The sequence below is a fragment of the Lontra canadensis genome, unplaced genomic scaffold (assembly GCF_010015895.1).
Source record: "Lontra canadensis isolate GAN:19392208 unplaced genomic scaffold, GSC_riverotter_1.0 scaffold146, whole genome shotgun sequence".
Taxonomy (NCBI): domain Eukaryota; kingdom Metazoa; phylum Chordata; class Mammalia; order Carnivora; family Mustelidae; genus Lontra; species Lontra canadensis.
The window spans coordinates 1,402,268-1,417,628 of NW_022631140.1; the positions used below are offsets into that span (position 1 = coordinate 1,402,268).

A 15,361-nucleotide genomic window follows, 5' to 3' on the forward strand; every position below is an offset into this window, starting at 1 on the left:
AAATACCTAAAGTAAAACTGTTTCTATTTATCCCACCTCTCTTAGCAGACGCTGTTCTGGAACAAAGAGGCTCCTGAACATTTTCATGAGGGGTTTAAACACGTAGGTTGTAGGGGCTGATAGACCTGCATTCAAGCCCTCACTTAACCTCTTACCAGCTGTGTGACTTTACTCAAATTACTCAGCACCTCTGTGACTCAGCTTTCTCACCCATAATATGGGTTTAATAATAATCCAGGGGCACCTGGGTAGCTCAGTCAGCTAAGTGCCTGCCTTCGGCTCAGGTCATGATCCCAGGCTCCTGGGACCGAGCTCCCCATTGGGCTCCCTGCTCATCGGGGAGCCTGCTTCTCTTTCTCCCTTTGCCTCTCCCCTCTGCTCATGTTCTCTCTCAAATAAATAAATGAAATCTTAAAAAATACATAATAACATCCAGCTCCTGTCTTTTATATGAGGCTCACATGGGCTTAACCCTGGTGAGAACCTAGTAATAACTCAATAAAAGCAAGCTACTGTCATCATTATAAAGCAAACTGCTCCCCCCTCCACCCTGAGATGTTCAGTTTTGTGTGCAGTGTAATTAGAAATCTCTCCCTTGCTGGGTTTTTTTTTCTTGCTTGTGGGCATTTTGGCGGTGGAGGTAGCTACAGGTAATGGACATTATTGAAGATTTATGAAGAGAGAATGCAATTAAGAGCATAGTCTTGGGAACCAGATCACCAGGATTCAAACCCTATCCTCACTCTTGGCTGTGTGGACTTGACAAAAGGCTCCATCTTTTTGTGACTCAGTTTCCCCATAAAATGAGGATGGTAGAAATAGGATCTGTCTCATTTGGATTAAGTAAATGAATATTTGTAGAGTGTTCAGGAGAGTTACTGGAACATGCTTCGTGCCCTGTAAGGGCTGGTCATCCTCTCTGGATTTAACGCGGTATGGCACTGACCACAAACAGCTCAGTGGCAAAGCCCTGACTTCTGCTGGACACAAGCAACTCTGTGCACACACTAAAGGCTTTGCTGAGTTCTGACAGCCTGGTTTCTCTCGTGGTCTCTCTAAACCTCAGCATCACTCAGCAATGCACATATTGGTGACAGCTCTGGCCATGCCAACACTATGTGTGGGCTTTCACAAAATTTTGTGTGATTCATCACAAATTTTTTAAAGGCAGCCTGCATTCAAAATCTGGCTCTTCCACCTGCTGTTCTGCCTCGGGCCACTTCCTTAACCTCCGTGCCTTGGTCTCCTCCACTGTAAAATGGCAAAACTAATAGTCTCTACTTTATAGGGCTGTTGTGAGGAATACGGGAGTTATTACGGTAAAGCCCTAAGATACGGCCTGACGCATTATAAATGTTAAATGACTATATTGTGAATAAGAATATCCAGTTAATAGACTCTGCAAATGGAAGGCCCCTCAGATACCCTTAGAATTCTCCCAAAAGGGCTGACAAAGTGTGCTCATTGATCTTACACCTTAGAGGTTTCAAGCTTGCCGGCCTGCTTGAAATACATTTCAAACGGACATATTTTATTTGCATAGCCTAGAGTTTCAAAAAATTAGAATTAGTGGCCCATATTTTAAAATCAGGATGTTTTATGTAAAAATCCAGATTTCCAGCTTTTCTTGAGGAAGGGGAAGATATGGTCCTGTTGGACTGCCTTCTTGCAGGTTGTCTCTGGGAGAGGATGCCGCAGGGGCTACTCATGTTAGATGGGACAAGAATTCTTGGCTCACAGCACTCAGGTTTTTCCACTCCTGTAATGTTTCAGGCACTAGCCTGGCTCCTGTAATAATGCAAATAATAGCTACTACATACACAAAACATACCATATTCCAGACACTGTCTCATTCGATCTCCATAACAATACTAAGGGAGAAATATTAGTATTGTCCCTCTCATCTTTTTTTTTTTTAATTTTAAGATTTTATTTATTTGACAGAGATCACAAGTAGGCAGAGAGGCAGGCAGAGAGAGAGAGAGAGAGGAGGAAGCAGGTTCCCTGCTGAGCAGAGAGCCCGATGCGGAACTCGATCCCAGGACCCCGAGATCATGACCTGAGCTAAAGGCAGAGGCTTAACCCACTGAGCCACCCGGGCACCCCTGTCCCTCTCATCTGAAGAGTGGGAGGGCATGGCTAAGTAATTTCCCAAGGTTATGAGCTGGTTAGTAGCAGACCTGGGAGTTGAACACTCTAGCTTCAGAGTCTGGGTTCTCACCAGTTGCACCATTCTCTAGAGTAACACCTTCCTTCTAACCAAGGTGAAGTTTTCTGCAGTTGTATCAATGAGATGGGAATGTGATCCAGAGGGTTGATATTCAGCTTTCAGGGTCACATTGGCCAAGAGGACATAGTTGTGGATGTCTAGGGTCATAATGTAGGGAATTAACTGCCCTATTTCCCCATTGTCCTCAGTGTCTCCAGACTCATCTCTGATACCCAAGGACAGTCCTACTCAGAATAGAAGCTCCCACCAGAAGCAGTTGCACTTGGAAGTGAGAGTGACCTCCCACCCTAGTGCCTCCCAGCTCAGCCCTGAGCTGCAGGGCACAGAGGACCAAGGCCATCCTCAGGAGCTGGTCCATTCTGCTCATTCTTGACAGTCACAGACACACCCCTTCCTAGATGGCTGTACTCCCCTTCCAAATGGACTGAGGGTCAAAGGTGTCACCCACCTTTTTTTTTTTTAACCTGTGTTTCTTTTTGATAAACATAAAAATCCCACCATGGCCAGGAAATATCCATAAGCACCCATCCCAGAGCCTGTGATTCTCGATTGAGAAATTCCTGTTTTCTACAGTCTTTTCAGCAAGATTTGGTCAAGCTTTTCTTCCTGAAATCTGTATTATAGAAACAAGACATCTTATTTCCCCTTTCTGGTTATAAAATTATGTAATAATATTTGAAGATGTTTTTTTCAAAATACGACTCACCCTTCCTTCCAAACCATGGAGAATCACTGATCTCTGAGTGATTCTCATGGATTTTTAAGAGGATGTCTTTACCCAAATGGTAGCTTTTGAGATAATGCCTGACAACTGCTATCAGATGCTTAACATTTGAAAATAAATTCACAAAACACAGAAGATGAACAGATGGTCTGTGAGTTTTGTCCATTCTCTGTAGCTTTCCACCACTCTCTGCTGCATCAGACATAAAGGAGTTCGAGCCAGCCCCAGGTGGGTGTATCGCGAGGGGGAGGTGAGCTGCTGTCGCCGGTCCTGAACCATACACAGCAACAGCTGTCTTCAGGGGCCCTGCGGAGGGCTGCACCCACAGATGGGGTCCTTGCTCCTGGTTCCTGCTGGTGAGGACAGTGCTAGTGGGACAGGGCACTGAAGTCACCTGGGTCCTCTGGCTGGTAGAGCGGCCTTCTTACTATCTTCCCATCTTGTTCCCTGGAACAATTAGGAGTGAGATTTCTTCCCTGCCTGGGCTTGCCTGGTAATACCCCACATCAGAAGGTGTGGTTCCAGAATCCAGCTTGGCCAATTTACCAGCATTTGAGTCAGACCGTAGGCTATGATCTTGTGCATACCCGGTGTAGCAAATCACCACAAACTGGATGGCTTAAGACAATAGACATTTATCCTAATAGAGTCATCCTCTTAAAACTATAGAAACAGATAGTTCTGGAGGTCAGAAGTCTAAAATCAAGGTGTGGGCAGGGCTGCACTCTCTCTGGAAGCCTGAGGGGAAAATCTGCTCCTTATTTCTTTCAGCTGCTGGCCCCGTCTTCACCCCAACTTCCTCTGTGCGTGTCTTTGTGGTCTCCCTTTGCTTAAAGATACCAGTGATGGCATTATGGCCCACCCTGGTAATATGGGGTTATCTCTTCCTCTCAAGATCCTCAGTGCCCTTACCTCTCCAAAGACCCTTTTCCCAAAGAGTAAAATCTAAAAAAAAAAAAGTGACTTTTATAAATTCCAGGATTAGGACTCGAAATCTCAGGCTTAATTCATCAAGCCAAAGTCCTGGCATTTCTGCCACTCCTCCCTTCCAGTCTTGGCCTCTTCCCTTCAGAAAAGTCACACAGCCCTTGCAGGTTCCTGAAGAGACTGATCCTGGGATGGCTGGAAGAGCACCCTGCTGGAAATTCATAGAACCACTTGGGCTGGGCAGTCCCCATAAGTCACCTTTCCTCTCTCTGTTCTTCCTCTCTTCAATGATGGTGGTCAAGGCAGACAAGCACACTTCTGCTTTCTTGCTGCCCTATTGCAATGGTCTCTATTGGTCTTCCTGCTCTTCCTCCTCCTCCTGCACACGTGTTCTCTAAGGTAGCTCAGATGTCAACCCTTTTGTGGATGGTCTCTGTGGAGAGACAGAGGAAAGGCCCTCCAGAGATGTCCCTGTTCTAATCCCTGAGACCTGCGAATGTGTTCCCTCATGTGCCTAAAGGGATACTGTGGATGTATCAGGGATTGTGGGCTAAGATGATTATCCTGGGTTATCTATCTAGGTGGGCCCAATGGAGTCACACTGGGGACAGTCACAGAAAAGGAGATGTGGCGAGGCACACAGAGATGAGAGTGATGTGCTTTGAAGGTGACAAGCCAAGGCCAGATGTAGGTGGCCTCTAGAAGGTGAAGAAGGCAAGGAAATAGACTCTCCCCCTCAGAGCCTCCAAAAGGAACCTTCTCTTCAGGCACCTTGGTTTTAGTCCAGTAAGACTGGTTTTTGGACTTCAGGCCTCCACAACTGTAGGACAAAAAATTGGTGTCATGTTAAGCCACACAGTTTGTGATAATTTGTTATAGCTACAACAGGAAATAAATACAGTGTCCAGGGTTTCTCACTGGACTTAGAACAAAGTCAGGCTTCTCACCAAGGTCTAGAAATGCCTACTGGATCTGGCCCCTGCCTTCCTCCCTGGCCTCATCTCTACCACCTCGCCTGGTGCTTAGTGTTCGTTGACAGCACTGGCTCCTTGCTGGTCTTTGGTGGGCAGGCCTTACGCTCTGGGCTTTGCTGTCCCCTCTGCCTGCAGTGCTTTGCTCTGGCTCATTGTTCCTGAGCTCAAACTACAGCCTTCTCAAGGAGGCCTTCCCTGAGCATCTGGGCTAAACAGCGACAGTCCGACCATCCCACCCTTCCCAGTCTTTCTTGTTTTCCATAGTAGATGCTGCCGTCTGTGGTTGTGTTCCTCACTATTTAACAAGAATCCCTCCTAGAGCTGCCATGTTTTGTTCCCTGTCTGGATCAGTCATTGGCCCTAAAGAGAGATTTAGTGAATGGATGATGAAAGACAGTCATTCATGTTCAGCTCTAATAATTTCTCCCTGAAGTCATGGACTGACAGAGTTTTAATCTTTGTAGCAGAAGAGAAAATCACCCTCAAGCCAGGGTTTGAGTCGGGCGATGACAGAGGGTGGGATCTGGAGCATTTTCTGCTTGCTCCTCTCTTCAGTCTGAATTTCCTCTCCCTTAACATAATTTTTAAGTATTTCCCCTTTCTCACTGTCTTCCCCCACGAGGTGTCCTCTGGGTTCTGTCCACTTACACCCAGTGGAAATTCCTGAGGGCAGTCTTGAGGTCAGCTACCTTCAGGGGCTCCTCAACTCAAGTTCCCATTGTTGCTCTTGGCTTTCTGCTACTTAATGAGGGCAATGATGTGAATCTGGTCCTGACTACGTGTTAGGGGTTCAAGGACACTCCTCTAGTTTGAGACTAAGGGTTTTTAAATCTCAGGGGCTTACATAAATGATGATTTCTGCTCTGTGTGGGGCTTGAGTCTTTTGATCCAAGGAGAAGGTCATTTCCATTTGGATAAATGGTGTTGGTCTGACGGCCCACACCAGCTCAGAAGCTCTCAGTCAGGGAAAGGATGACTGTAGTGCCCCCTTCCCTCTCTACTTCCCCTCAAGGGGGAGGGCTGATCTGGTTGATCAAGGTTGTGCACATTTGGGGTGCCCTGAGTACCTCAGTCAACTAAGCATCTGCCTTCGGGTCAGGTCATGATCCTGGGGTCCTGGGATGGAGCTCCACATTGGGTTCCCTGCTGAGTGGAATCTGCTCCTTCTGCCTCTCCCCTTGTTCATGTTCTCTCTCTCTCAAATAAATAAATAAATAAATAAGATCTTAATAGAAGATTGTGCACATTCATTAGACACAGCCTAAGACCCCTTTTCTCTCCCATACTCCACCCTATGTTACGTCTCTTGGAGGAAGCCCTTTCCCCCCATGTGGTAGGAAGCTTCTCACCGGGCTCTCAATATGGTCTGCCTCTCCTGTTTACGCTGCTATATAATCCCTCCTCCTCAAGTGCGGGTTGGACCTAGTGACTTGAATGTGACTTCCATCTCACTGGTGTTCTTGCTCAGCTGCCCTCTTAGCTTGTATGCTTCGATAAAGCATGCTGCCATTTAGGAAAGGTGCACATGGCAGGGAACTGGGGCCAGCCTCCAGCCAAGAGCCACCAAGGAATTGAAGCTTTCAGGTAAATAGCTCCCAGGAAACAAACCTGCCAACAACCACGTGAGAGAGCTTAGAAGTGGATTCTTCCCTAGTTGAACCGTCGGATGAGACCATAGCATGACAGCTCCAGCCAGCATCTTGACTGTAGTCTATGAGGACTCTGAAACAGAGGACCCAGCTAGACCGTGCCTGGATTCCCAACCCACAGAAACTGTGAGCCAAGGAATGTGTGTTGTTTTAAGCTGCTAAGTTATCTGTTAATAATGATAGATGAGTAATACTGCCTACATGATCTGCAGGAATTCTTCCCACAATCCAGCTCACCTTAGCGTTAGGATCCCTAACTGATTTGGGATATGCAGTCCAGTCTTGAAATAGTAATCAATGCTTTCTTTGCTAGGCATTGCCCTTTTGGTATTTATTTCCCTCTTGGACCTTGTGGGGGAGAGTGACTGGTTGAAAACAGAATTGAATGTTCTTGTGTCTCTTGTCCAAACACCATTATAATCTTACTCTGATATCTGGCCTAATTTGGGGAGGTTCTCTGCTAGGGAGACTTGCATTTATGGGACAGAATCCATAGTGGAGAGAGTGTGGTTCAATCCTCTAGCAAGGCCTCTAGAATTCAAACTTAGATTGCTTTGGGAAGTTAGGATTCACTCTGGGAGTCAGCGTTGCATGTCTAGGAAGTGATGAACAGCAGGATTCCACGTGGGTCAAAGCAATTTCAGATCAAAACCAGCAAAGATATGGGACCTGTGATATTTGGCTTGAGGGCTTGTAGAGCCAGACGTTGATTGATTGTGCTGGATTGAGTGTCCCAGATTTAGTGCCCACTTACCTTGCTTTGCATTCCTCCGTGATTTCTCTAGCATCTCAGCTCGTGTATGAGGTTAGAAAAAGAACCGTGGCAGAAGTAACATCTGAGGATTTCAGAACTTTGCCCTCATTCACTTAAAAAGCATTTACCACCAGCTCTCAGGTTGGCCCTGGTCATTCAGTGGGCAAGCCCGAGCTCTGCCCCCAGGTCTTTGTATGTTGAGATCTAAGAGGCAGGTAAGACTGACTTCTGCCGGGCCATGTGGCCTGCGCATGGGAAAGCCCAGGTAGTTTCCTGGCAATTTCTTTCCCATCTACCTTATTTTTCTGATGCTCCCTAAGTTCATGAATAGGTCCATTAATGGACTGGGTAGTAGACACAAAATTGGTTATGGATTATTCTATCCCTATGTCCATTCACCTTTGTACTGTGTTTTTATAGTGCCTCCCGTCCCAAAGTGGAAGCTCTTTCTCCACCCCTTGACCTTGGCTTATGGGAAAACAGTGAACCAGACATAAACAGAGGCTTGAAAAGTGTTTGTCACTGTAGTTTCTTCCCATTACTGTTCTTTGGAGTCCTCAAAACTACTAGACGAAGAAGCCTATGTTCTAGCTGGGACATATGAGAATATGCAGAGCAAAAACAAGCAGACACAACCAATTTCCTCTATAGCAGTGATGCTGTCAGACACTACACAGGTGAATGAGACCATCCTAGACCATCTGACCATCACCAGTTGACCCTTCAGCTGACTGAAGGTATACAAGCAAGACCATCAGAGAGACACTGGGATGGTCAGACCAGAGAAACCACCACTGTGAACTGAATAAATGGCTGGTTTTTTTAAATCTAATTTATTTATTTGAGACAGCGAGTAAAAGAGAGCATGATGGGGAGAAGGTCAGAGGGAGAAGCAGACTCCCCATGGAGCTGGGAGCCCAATGAGGGACTTGATCCTGGGACTCCGGGATCATAACTTGAGCCAAAGATAGTTGCTTAACTGAGCCACCCAGGCACCCCTAAATGGCTATTATTTTTTCTTTTTTTTTTTTTTAAAGATTATTTATTTGACAGGCAGAGATCACAAGTAGGCAGAGAGGCAGGCAGAGAGAGAGGAGGAAGCAGGCTCCCTGCTGAGCAGAGAGCCTGATGCGGGGCTCAATTCCAGAACCCTGGAATCATGACCTGAGCCGAAGGCAGAGGCTTTAACCCACTAAGCCACCCAGGCACCCCCTAAATGGCTATTTTTAAATGACACTGAGTTTAGGTAGTTTGTTTTTCAGTATTAGTTAATTGGCGTAGACTTGTGCATGTGTATGTTCCCACAAACTCTTCTTGGTGAATTTTGAGTCCCTGAAGGCAAAGGACCACAGCTCATTAGAAGGTCAAATTCAGGTCCTTGCCTTTGGTACTGAGGTTGGCAGTGACACAAGGGGACCTCTGTGAACAAAGAGCAATGCCAGCTGACTCTCCCTGAAGTACGACTCACTTGTGGCTCATCTCTCATACATTACTAAACGTGAGGGATCTTTGGGGTAGACCAAAATTCCCATCTGCAGAGAATCCACCATTATGGTTTGCTTCCTGAGCATATACCCACCTTGTTCCAAGAACAGCTTCCAATTTTTATTCAGAGCAATCCCTTGCTCATTCTCAGTTCATGTGGTTTGGGTGGCAATCTGCCAATGGGTCAAGAAGTCCAGCTTATGATACATGTGGTCAGTTGTCTCTGAGAGGACGCCCAGGGGCCCCCAACTCTGGGGATGCTCACCTTGGGTAAGGCCTTCCCCTTGAGTGTGGGCTGCATTTATTGACTTGCTTTTTTTTTTAAGATTATATTTATTTATTTGTCAAAGAGAGAGAGAGCATGAGCAGGGAGAGGGGCAGAGGGAGAGGGAAAAACAGGCCTCCGGCTGAGCAGGGAGCTCGATGCAGGACAAGATCCCAGGACACTGGGATCATGACCTGAGCTGAAGACAGACACTTAACTGACTGAGCCACCCGATGTCCCTATTGACTTGCTTCTAGAGAACAGAAAACAGAAATGTGACAGGATGTTGCCTCTGAGATTAACGGCTTCCAAATTGGACATCTGAATCATTTGCCGCGGGGGAAGCCAGTTGCCATGTCCAGACAGTCTTCTGGAGAAGCCTATCCGGTGAGGAACTGGAGCTGCCAACGACCGTGTGAGTGAGTAAGCTTGGAGGCGAGTCCTGTCTACTCCCAGTTGATCCTTCATGTTGCTGCAGCCCCGGCCAATAGCTTGATAGCAACCTCATGAGAGTGGTTACACCAGCTGCACCACACCTAGCTTTCTTGCCTGCAGACACTGAGATCGAGTGCATGCTGGTTGCTTCAGAGTTGGGGAGTAACTTGTTATACAGAAATGGATAGCTAATACAACCTAGATCTGGCCGATCACAGTACCTCCCCCAGCTCCCTGCTCCACTCCAGCCATAGTGCTGAGTTCAGGAGTGTACATGTGACCAGGCCGAGCCAATCAGAGTAAACTGCAGGACTTTCATAGGAGCTCTCACTCATTTCTCATTGGACATGATCCTAGCAAGATGAGAAGCTGGGACTTCTGCATCTTCTTGTCCCCATGAATAGAAAGTCCTGGGCTGGGGGCACCTAAGTGGCTCAGTCAGTTAAATGTCTGCCTTCAGCTCAGGTCATGATCCCACACAGACATCAAGCCCCACATCGGGCTCCCTGCTCAGCAAAGGGCCTGTTTCTCCCTCTCCCTCTGCCTCTCTCCCTGCTCCTGCTCTTTCTCTCACTCAAATAAATAAAATCGAAAAAAAAAAAAAAAAGGATAGTCCTGGGCTATCTGATTGGGTCTCTATATCCCCAGCACCCAGAATTGTGCCTGGCTCAAAGTAGGTGCTCAACACATAGGAAAGGAAAGGGCTTATATCCAACAGAAGGAGAAAACAGGGGCCAGCATGACGTGGGGAAGAAGCAGAAGTAGCAATAGCAAACTCTTCTCTATTGTCATCTTTAAATGAAACGTCATCAAAGGTCTACAGAAAGCACATTTATTTTTGTTTTCTAAATGCAATGCATGGAACACACAGTTTCTTCCTTATGTTTAAGTTGGCTTTCCCCGATTTTAACTGGCAGGGTTTCTAAAATTCTGCAAAAAATGCACTAGGATCAATGGATTCACTACATCTGCCCAATGCTCCATTTACTGGGCGTTTTCCAAGGAGGCAGGAGATGAATAAAGGCTGTGGAGTCACAACACACTGGGTGTGACAGGTTTGCTCTTTTCTGCTACCCACTGGCATGAGCGGCTCTGAAGGCATGTGCGATAGATTGGATTAGTTCATCTTTCAAAAAGAAAATAGAAGCATGATTTCATTCAGAGAAGATATCAGGCTGACACCCAGTGATTCATTAAGGTGCCACTCTGATCTCCAACAGTGGGCTCCTTATCGTGCTGACAAATTTTATTTTCTCCCTTTTCTGGCCTCCCAGGGCAAGAACGATTGTGGAGAAAAGGGCATATGCTTTTTTTTTTTTTCTCCTTTTGGAAGATGTCAAATTAGGAGAAAACAGTAGAAAGTAAGTGGTTTTACAAATAGTGACATCATCATAGACCACAGAACAGTGTACTCTCAGGACATCTGGGTGGCACAGTTTGTTAAGCGTCTGACTCTTGGTTCCAGCTCAAGTTGTGATCTCAGGGTTGTGAGATCGAGCCCTACTTTAGGCTCCATGCTCTGTGCATGGAGAGTCTGCTTGGGATTCTCTCTCCCTCTCACTCTGCCCCTCCAGGTCATTCTCTGTCTCTAGAATATATACATCAATTGAAAAGAAAGAAAGAAAACTGTTCTCTTTGTACCGACAGCAACTTCCTTGCTGAATTTTGTTACAGGTGGATTGAATGAAACCTTTGGTAAGCACTTCGTGCTTGAGGATTTAATACACTTGAGCCATGCTGAATGGATTACTGAACAGATCCCCTGATTCTGGGCACAGAAAATTTTGAGGTCATTAAGTCTGTGATTCCAATGGCAGAAGTTTCAGCCTCAAATCTATAGTAGCCAGGTACATGGATAGAGAGTGTAATACAACAGGGCACGGTGGAGACTGGGGCAGAGCTTGAGTCCACCTTGCTTTTAAAGGAGACAGCCATTTCTCAGTTTGGTTGAATTATTTCCACAGGGGAACCAGGGCCAGGGCTGATTTTTTTTTTTAAGTGAATCTGAAAACCCTAGAATTTATATAGAATATCCCATTTTTTTTTTTAAATGTTGGCAATGAAATAAGATTGTGTGTGTGCAAAACAAAGCTTGTCCATCAGCTGCATCGGCCTGTGGCTCTCAAGCTTATAACCCACCCTTGTACCAGGGCCTATTTAAAAGCAGACATGTTAACAAGAGAGCTTGCATATATTAACTTAGTTTAATCATATCAATTCTTAAACAAAAAATTTCCTCCAAGAGACAATAGTTCACAGTAACTGCAAAGCTTACTCACAATTTTTAAAAATACCAGTCATGCTTAGCATTCAAAGAAGATATGGTAGGATAACTGTAAAAACATTTACCAGGAACATCAGCTTCTGACTTTAAAAATTACAAATACCGAAGCATTTTGGTATCAGACACAGTAGGTTTGACATCGTCTGTTCATTTTGATGAGTTTCTGGAAGTTTGGAAAATTGTTCCTTCTAATTGGAGAAAGCGCTTACTCTAAACTAAACATTTTCAAATGTAGAAAACAAACTAGCAAGCTACACATACAAAGAAAAGCCCTCGAGGACAAGCCCTCCACGCGCTGACTGCCAGGCTGCATACGACGCACCATGGATCCTGGAAGACTAGAATTGATACATACACTTGGCCTGAAGTCTAACACTCCAGTGTGGACAACGGAGTCGCATTCGCCTACACATTAATGACAAACTCTGGGTTAGTATAGGAGAAGCCAGCAAATTCATTTTGGTCCAAGTTCATGATGAAGAGTTTATCAGTAGGCGTGAGTTCCACAGGCTGTCTGGTGAACTCTTTGTCGAAGTTGGAGGTGTCTCGCTTGTCTCTCTGCCAAACGGAAAGCAAACACATTAACACAGCGTAAGAAGGAAGCGCGACCCACACCTGCCAGTTAGTGGGAAGCCGATGACACCTGACAGGCCAAGTCAGAAAGAGCCCCCTGCTGAGCTGTTTAGCAGGTGCTGTGTGCATACTATCCCCTGCCTTTCACTTCACGTTGAATGTTGGCTTCGGGAGAGAACACTTGGTGGCGATTGCCTAAGAAAGGAAACGAAACATTGAATTTCTTGAAGGATTGTCATAAAGTGGACTGGGGGTGTTTCTGTTTTCTTTGGCTTTGAGATGAACTGAACTGGAAACTACTTCTTACCAGTGGAAAATGTCATAGAATTAGTCACGGGGTAGAGCGTCCCGGAGGAAACCATCCCACAGCGACCCCTGTGGCGAGGAGGCTCCTTTTCCTTAAAAGGGAGAGCGGCGGCGGCACAGCCACTCAGTTGCCAAGGAGGTGGAGGGAGTGGCATGTGGGGACATCAGATCGTTGCCTGACGAAAGGAGCTGATCCCTGTCCATCCCACATCCCCTGGTGCCAACTAGGCTTTGAAGGGATGTTAAGAAATCCACCCACAGACTAGAATTTGGGTCTTCATCAGCCACAGGCTGTCTCCAAGGATGGTTATAGCATAGCATGTATCTAGTCAACAGGCTCTAAGAAACAAAACCCAAAGCTTAAAGTGAGGTCTCTAGGGGCAGCCTTAAAACAAAAATTCTATTCTCCTGGTTAGCCTGACATTTCTGTTTCGGGTTGGGGGTCCCAGGCTGCTAACTACAGTTTGGGGCAACCGTTTCCAGGGAATGGCAGAGTGTGGGCTCATAAAAACACCTCACGTCTGTATGATGTTCTCACCTGCTCAGGGTCCTGCAGACTCTCGTTCCTTCCCATCCTCACCACCCACCTGAGGGCAGGAGGAGATGGAGTCCTGTCTTTCCGCCCCCACCCCCCGCCACGGTTTGACATAGGAGAAGACGGGTGCAGGAAGATACAGTGACTTGCCCAAGGCTGCACAATGCAGTGGTGATCTCTACCTGACCACGTTGCTCTTAATTAAGGCTAACCTCAGTCCCTTTGATTGGGGGGGTGTGTGTGGGGAGACTGTCTGATGGCTGGTTTAGTACAGGATGGCTGAGGAGAACACCTGGGTCGGCCTCAATGAAGCCAGAGCTGGGTCAGATTGTAAAGAGGGGAGGCTCAGTGAGTACTGACTGACTTTCTGGAGTACGGCCAATTGCCATTCATGCCTTAGGTTTAGCTCCTGCTGGGTGCTGACTGGTAGGGTTTCTCATCGCTGGGCTCATTCCCCTTTGCCAAGTACCTCCCACAAGAATTCCGTCGTTCAGGCTGCTCCCTCGAGATAGGTAAAATGTCTCTATGGAGTTGCCACTTAATTGTGTTGCATGTGCTGGGGTGTGGGAGTCCGGGGCGGGGGTGGGGGTGGGGATTAGTGTTGCCAGACTGCAGTGGGCTCAAGACGCAGATGGAGCTGTTTTCTAGGTGGTGGGCCATCTCATGCCCGTTCATTCTGCTGTATCTTCTCCTGTCCACTGTCAGCCTGTCCTGTGCTGTCCCAGGCACAGCCTGTGTTGTCTCCTGTATTCAGAGAAAAGCTCAAACACCACCCCTTCCTTTAATATTGCCCATGCATCCCTCCCTGGACTCTACAAGTCATACATTAGCATCCTTTTCATTGTCTTCGTGGCACCTACGGTACTATCAGACATTGTCTTATTTGTTGCCTCTCTCCAGGCAGGGAGGGTCCATACCTGTTTCTTCACTATTGTATTTCCTGGGCCTAGAATAATGCTTGGCACACAGCAGGCTGTCCGTGACTATTTGCTGAATGAATGACTCAAAGAATGGAGATCGACTAAGGATGAGCCTCTTTGCCTCTTGCTTTTTCTTCCAACATACACTTGTCCTTGGGCCAGAGACCCCACCACTCTCTAGCAAAGCAATGAAATTGTTCCTGTTGACTCTCTGGCTCTCTCACATCGGCTTCTTTCTACTTTGAGCCCCAGTAGGGACCGAAATGTTAGGCCCCTTCAAGGTCTGAGAGCTGCGAGGCTGTGTGTGAGCCCCAGGTAGATTTGGGGTTAGAAGGCAGGGAGTTGCCTCCTTTCAGATCTCCCCCTGGGAACATTGACCTCATCTGGCCTTCCCTGCCTTTGGGCATCTGTGGAGGTTCCCTTACCACCAGCCCCAGCTCTCACAGCTCTTCCTCATCCATTGTGCCTCAAACAGTCACACAGTCCAGATAAAACCTGCCATTCTGGATTTCGTGCTATGGGCAGCTCCCCTTAGGAAATACCCCTGAATTGTACCTCTAGAAGGTGAGAGAGGATAGGCCTCTCTGTTGGGATCATTCTTTTTTGGGGTGGCTAGTATCTGAAGCCACATGAGCAGAGATCACTCAACCAAGGAGGGTTATTAATTCCGCCGGCCTCCTCTTGATTCCCTAAGGTCATTAGGACCATGGCCCTACCCTTTCTTAGAAGAGGAACAGGTCAGTGATAAGTCTAAGAAATACCAAGAGGGATTCTTGGATCCTGGCAGACAATGAGCCATGGCTAACGTGGACTGTGCTTAGGTTTCTTTGGGTTCTCTTATTTAATTTCTTTATTTAAATTCCTTCCCTAATTTAAGTTCTTTCGGAAAATCTCTGCTTGTCTCCTCTGGAAGAACCAGGCAGTGTCAAGCTGCGGGCAGTGTGCTGGCAGAACAGCTTCTTCCTGAGGGCTGGAAAGGGTAATGCCTGCAGGAATCCATGTGAGAAAACTCTAAGAAAAATGCAAGACTCAGAACTGAGCTGCAAAACCAATTCCCTCTCTATGACTATCCATCTCTGCTCAAATCTTGGTGATTCTATGGTCTGTTCGAGCATGGAGACTGTGCCTTTGGCCTTCTAGAAGGAAACCCACCCCACCTACCACATAACTCCTGTCCTACCCCACCCATTACACTCTAGGATTGTCCCAGAAATCTGGGTCAAGGCGGGGGCACTGCTACATTTCCTCCTTCAGTCTCAAACTGTGGTCTACGTGGTCTACAGAGAAAAAGAGGCACCAT

At 46.7% G+C, this 15,361-nt stretch overlaps 1 protein-coding gene and 1 long non-coding RNA gene across 2 annotated transcripts in view; one reads left to right on the forward strand and one right to left on the reverse strand.

Moving 5' to 3' along the window:
• Positions 1–1,735: 1,735 nt before the first annotated feature.
• On the forward strand, positions 1,736–12,867 carry LOC116858988. Its single transcript, XR_004381057.1, has 3 exons — positions 1,736–1,747; positions 2,165–2,167; positions 12,735–12,867. It is a non-coding gene; the product is annotated as an uncharacterized LOC116858988 (long non-coding RNA).
• Positions 11,629–15,361, reverse strand: part of PRKCB (protein kinase C beta) — a 322,491-nt gene continuing 318,758 nt past the window's right edge. The window contains exon 17 of the mRNA XM_032843947.1: positions 11,629–12,285. Coding sequence (XP_032699838.1) covers positions 12,133–12,285 — 153 coding nt within the window. The 3' untranslated portion in view covers positions 11,629–12,132. The remainder of the gene's footprint in view (positions 12,286–15,361) is intronic.